A 6106-nucleotide genomic window follows, 5' to 3' on the forward strand; every position below is an offset into this window, starting at 1 on the left:
AAATCTTTTTCTGAGAAAGATAAACTGATAAGCTACATCACCTTTCACCTCACTGTGTATTATGATAAACAAAATTTAAACAAATAGATATGTTATCGGTAAATAATTATATTTTTTTAATTTATTAACTATTATAAGATTAAACATACATAATATCTACGTATGTAATAAATAATAATCTAGTTTAGTTAATGTTGTTTATTACTATCGGGCAATGTATGTATGCCTCTGAATATTATTTACTAGTTGCTCCGCGCGGTTTCACCCCCGTGGCTCCACTCCTGTTGCCCGTAGCATGATGAAAATAGCCTATAACCTTCCTTGATAAATGGGCTATCTAACACCGAAAGAATTTTTCAAATCGGACCAGTAGTTCCCGAGATTAGTGCGTTCAAACAAACAAACAAACAAACTCTTCAGCTTTATAATATTAGTATAGATACGAAATAATGTTAGCCTTTAGGTCATAGAAATTATGTAAATGGCCATCCTTTCTAACAGTCGGTTTCTGAATTGAGAATATAGGTTTGATTAAGGTTTGAGAAAGCATCTTAATACTATTATAAAGGCGAAAGTTTGTAAGGATGTATGGATGTATGGATGTTTGTTACTCTTTCACGTAAAAACTACTGAACCGATTACAATAAAATTTAGCACACATATAGAGGGTAACTTGGATTAACACATAGGATAGGTTTTATCCCGGAAATCCCACGGGAACGGGAACTATGCGGGTTTTCCTTTGAAAACGCGGGCGAAGCCGCGGGCGGAAATCTAGTAGTACAATAAATTATTTAAGACGGTGCATTTACATCAAACGAGCGAGTGCTCATTCTAATCCCACTCTGTGTATGTAGAGCATTCTTTCGTTGTTCCTAGTACGTTCGAAAATATTCTACGCAATATTCTAATACTGAACTACACTGAATAAAGATGTTCTTTCTCTAGCTCTAGCTCTATGTTAGGTATGCTATAAATAAATAAATAAATAAATAGTAATAAATAAATAAATAGTATTTCATTGAATAGTAATACACCAAACAGAAAATCTCTGAATTATATTAATTATATTTGAACGTCATTAACAGTAAAGATTCCAAGGTCATCAAAACAATAAAAATAGTTTGTATAAGGCGCGGGACATATACAAGCGGCGCGGCGCGCATCGGGCGCACCGCGGGCGCGCCAGCCGGCGCGCCTCGGGCGCGCTGCCGGCGCGCATCGGGCGCGCTGTTGGCGTCCGAAAATGATATTTATATAGAGTGGTTAAATGCATTTTCTTCATGCATAATTTAGTAAAATTATGTTTTTTGTGCTAAAAGAGATTAACATTAATTTGAAAGTAACGATTTTGTTTTGATAATTCCTTGTAAGTAAATAGCGAGGATAACCCCACAATTGCAAATATATCTTTGTTGAAAATGTTGGAATTTACTTGGAAAATTTTATAGTACTTTTAAAGTAATTTTAAAGTAGTACTGGTGTAATGATGGAAGAAAAGAAGGTTAAAATAACACAAAATTTATATTGTACTAGCGGTCCGCCCCGGCTTCGCCCGTGGTACATATTTCGCAATAAAAGGTAGCCTATGTTCTTTCTCAGGGTCTAAAACCATACATACATACATACATACATACATACATACATACATACAAACCTTTCCTCTTTATAATATTAGTATAGATAAAATATGGTTTTCAAACACAGGTTTACATTTAAACCATATAAATCTTATCATTAAAATCTCAGTTCAAAAGTATTTACAGTACTGATCATTCCACAATATTATTACAATTACAAATAAATAAAAAACACAATCAAAATCAGGATTATCTTTATTTCTGACATTGTAAATACATGGGAACTTTCATTATGCTCTTCTTCATTTTCACTTTCCCTACTGCCATCACCTGTGTAAATCATTTCATCGATTAATTCAATTCACCTTTAAAAACAAAACGAAGAAGGGTATGTAATAGCAGCTCTATATAATTCCACACAGAGAGAACACATTTTTGACTGACAGGCTACCGTCTCCTATAGACCGGGAGATACTGACACAAAATTTCGAGTCATTCGTAACAGGATGGCGGTTCTACAGGGGTCTTAGTACGCAATGACAAAAAGAAAAACGATGGTGTGAACGCTGGTACCGGCGCGGGCGGCTTAGTCGCGTGGGCGTTAGTCGAACTCGTCGGAAAAATAGCGAAGTCAAACGATTTGTAACACAAAAATTTTAGAATTTACCGATAGCCCATAAAAAAGAAGTAGGCGGTAGTGTCATGCCATACTTTTCCGGTGTGACTTACAGCCCGCCATACCGACGCGAATGTGTTGATTTAAAAAAAAACAATTCAACCATTTGTACCAGGCTAACTTTTGCACAGGTAACCATCGTCGTGCAGCCAATTATGAAAATCGCCATGCCATACTTTTCGGACGATTCCAAATGGTCGCCATACCGCCGAAAATCTGCAAATTTTTTTTTTGTAAAAATTGTAACAGAAAAATGACTCGAAATTTTGTGTCAGTATCTCCCGGTCTACTACCACCCGATTTGTTTTTGATTGTGTATGACCGTGAATTGACCTCTATTTGGATGCGATGGGGGAAGCGCGCCTGCGGTACGCCTGCGGTACGCCCGCGGCGCAACCGTGGCGTGCCGCCTCGTCGCCTTTCCAAAATTCTTTCATACAAAATGTATAAGAAGGACGTGGTGCAAAACAGATTCAAGAGGTGCGCTTATGGCACGCCCGCGCCCGCGCCGCTTGTGTTTGACCCGCGCCTTAGGTTTATTTCCATCTGGGATCGATTTGTAAAAATAAACATAATAAATAATAATATAACGAAAACAGTAGAAACGATTTATCAACGATTATATAATATATGTACTAGCTTTCCGCCCGCGGCTTGGCCCGCGTTTTTAGAGTAAACCCCGCATAGTTCCCTTTCCCGGGTGGGATTTCCGGGATAAAACCTATCCTATCTCTCAAGTTGGATCGAACTGCACACGGTGTGCGAATTTTATTATAATCGGTTAAGTGGTTTAGGAGTCCATTGAGGACAAACATTGTGACACGAGATTTATATATATTAGAAAGATTAGGTATATCTATTATAATGTTCCAATATACTGAAGGTCAAAATAAATTCTGTTCTTGCAGAGGCCAGTGGAGCACGAAAAAGATGAAACATTTTGTTCTCAATTCTCATCTCCCGTATGGTCTAGTGGCTAGGATACCTGGCTTTCACCCAGGAGGCTCGGGTTCGATTCCCGGTACGGGAAATATTTTTTTATTTATTTAATCTTCAATTAGTTAAGAGTTAATGTTGATTTTTTTTAATTTGTATAACATCTACGAGTTCCGTACAATATTTTACATGTAAGTAATAAATCTATTTGCTGTTAAAAGAAAACCGTTTAAACAAATGATGAAGAGTAAGAAGTTTACTTATAATTTAAGGTAAGCAACAACTACAACTTTTCTTCACTCTTCAGAGTACCTAATTTTATAATTTAAAAGATAATAATTGTCCTTTTTATATTTTTGGCATATTATTTGTTTCTATCCGTCTTAAAAAAGCAATTAAACTGAAATAAGATATCAAGATTTCATTTATTTCGCTCCTATATTATAATCCTATTAAGCGTTTTACGTTTGTGTAATTAATGATAATGATAATTAATATTTTACTCCAACCATTTGAATGAATAATACCTATGATGTAATTATTTATCAATAGATAGATAAATAATGATGGATTCTTACGTTTATGTATTTAGCCAATAGGGTGATAAGAGAAAACATTTTTTATAACAAATTCACTATGCATATTATGTACGAGCTTAATTCAACCATGCTTATATTTTCTCTAGCTGAACCCTAAAATAATATTGACATAATATCATCAGTCTATATATAGATGCGGGCATTGGGCAAGCTTTGATTAGTTAGTGCTCTATCAAACGTTATCATGGACAGAGACGTGAAAGGAAAAGTCGTGCTTATTACCGGCTCTGCCGATGGCCTGGGATTGACCATGATCGAACACTTCCTAGAAAATGGCGCCAAACTAGCCATCATGCTGGACGTCAATGAAAAACAAGGACTCCAATCCCTTGAACAAATAAAGGCCAAATTCGGAAAAGATAGAGCTGTATTCTTCAAATGTGATGTTACAGAAGATCTGGACAAAGTCTACGAACAGGTTTTGGGTGTGACCAAAAATGTTGATGTTGTCATAAACAATGCTGGAGTCCTAGCTGAAAAAGATATTAAAAAAACAATCAATGTAAACGTCACAGCTCTTATGGAGTGGACGATGAAATTTTTCGATCACATGAGAAAGGATAAGGGAGGCAAAGGTGGAACTATCATTAATGTATCTTCTATCTATGGATATAGGATAACATCGCTCATACCTTATTATCACGCTTCTAAATTTGCTGTTCGTGGCTTCTCGCAATCTCTGGGTCAAGAATATAATTATAAAAGGACGGGAGTACGAGTTGTTACTCTATGTCCGGGTCTGACGACGACGAACATGGCTAAATATCCCAACGTGAGGGAAGATGAAACTTTAGATGACTTGCTGGAAGAGATTAAGGATACCGAATGGCAAGAGCCCAAAGACATTGGAAGAGGTACCGTGGAGATATTCCAGAAAGCTGATTCCGGGTCCGTTTGGCTCGTAGAGGGTGGAAGGCCGGCTGAAAAACTTGAGTTTTAGTTTAAGTTAGTTTTTAGATAAGTCTACTTATTAAATAAAGCATTGCACAGTGAATATATCTATGTGTTGTATTTAATTGTAAAATATTGGGAATGTGGACATTTCAATCATTGTTGTCATTATGTAGTCTATAATTTTATGTGAGTGCAATTTTATGAATCAGCGGGAAGTTTATTGATAAAGTGAACTCTCCAGATAAAATAATTTACTAGAAATGAAAACAATATATACGTAACATTAAAATAATTTAATTGACTATATTTTTTTATTATAACATATTCTATGAGTCTTTCCTAATAAAAAAATATATTTTTAAATTATTAATAATTTAATAATTAGGTACCATGTCACGATTTGTGGAGTAAATACGTTTTATTTATGTTATTTTTATTATTATCTATTAATTATTATTACCTTGAAAGTAATGTAGTGACAATTTTAATAATCTTATGCATAATAATAGTATGTTATGTAACAATTGAATTCAATACATTTTATTAAAATCCCAAACTAAACATAAATAATAACGTAATTGTTTATTAAATACTAGTTGACATAATATATATTACTAGCGGTCTGCCCCGGCTTCGCCTGTGGTACATATTTACGTTTTCTCTACATAAGAACCATCCTCGTACTTCAAGGAATATAGTAAAAAAAGATTTATCGAAATCGGTTCAGCCGTTCAAACGTGATGCCGTGACAACGAAACGGGTTTCATTTATATATATATATAGATTATACATATTAATGGATATGTTCACAACGATAAGTCACAAAATTATATAATTGGTATAATTATAGATAAATCTTTATCACCAAAGTTGCCAAAATATACGAAAGATTAAGCATGAGTTTATGAAACAATAATAATATAATTACACAATTATTAAATAATGCCACTGTTATTGAAGTTTATTTTTTTCTTGATATTATCTAAAAAACCCTAATAAACGTCGCTGCTTTTATTTTACTTCTTATAATGAGAAATAAGAAATTCGTTAATTTGGTATATACCTATATCTGTCTTACTAATATTATAAATGCGAAAGTTTGTGAGGATGTGTACATGTGTGTGTGTGTGTGTGTGTGTTTGTTAATCTTTCACGCAAATACTTCGGAACCGATTATAATAAAATTTAGCACACACATAGAGGGTAACTTGGATTAACACATAGGATAGATTTTATCCCGGAAATCCCACGGGAACGGGAACTATGCCGGTTTTTCTTTGAAAAAGCGGGCGAAACCGCGGGCGGAAAGCTAGTCTACCATAAAACTCTAGTTATTATATTTCAATTTGCAGATTAATATTAGCTTTTCCCAATAAACTATTTAGTTATTTGTGCTAATACTGAAAACGTCTCTATATCAT

At 34.5% G+C, this 6106-nt stretch overlaps 1 protein-coding gene and 1 non-coding gene across 2 annotated transcripts; both read left to right on the forward strand.

Annotated features, from left to right (window-relative positions):
* Positions 1-3214: 3214 nt before the first annotated feature.
* TRNAE-UUC (transfer RNA glutamic acid (anticodon UUC)) lies at positions 3215-3286 on the forward strand. The gene has a single exon. It is a non-coding gene; the product is annotated as a tRNA-Glu (tRNA).
* Positions 3287-3960: 674 nt separating this feature from the next.
* LOC149486747 (15-hydroxyprostaglandin dehydrogenase [NAD(+)]-like) lies at positions 3961-5021 on the forward strand. The gene has a single exon (XM_089697856.1). The coding sequence runs from the start codon at positions 3976-3978 to the stop codon at positions 4729-4731; it is 756 nt and encodes a 251-aa protein (XP_089553982.1). The 5' UTR covers positions 3961-3975; the 3' UTR covers positions 4732-5021.
* The last annotated feature ends 1085 nt before the right edge of the window (positions 5022-6106 follow it).

Source organism: Colias philodice, chromosome 8 (assembly GCF_061535455.1).
Source record: "Colias philodice isolate Cphi_HAF_F1 chromosome 8, ilColPhil1 Martin Lab GWU primary, whole genome shotgun sequence".
NCBI classification, from domain to species: domain Eukaryota; kingdom Metazoa; phylum Arthropoda; class Insecta; order Lepidoptera; family Pieridae; genus Colias; species Colias philodice.

Bases quoted from the DNA above. Each gene is read 5' to 3' on its own strand.
- LOC149486747 (XM_089697856.1), top strand. From the start codon at position 3,976: ATGGACAGAGACGTGAAAGGAAAAGTCGTGCTTATTACCGGCTCTGCC.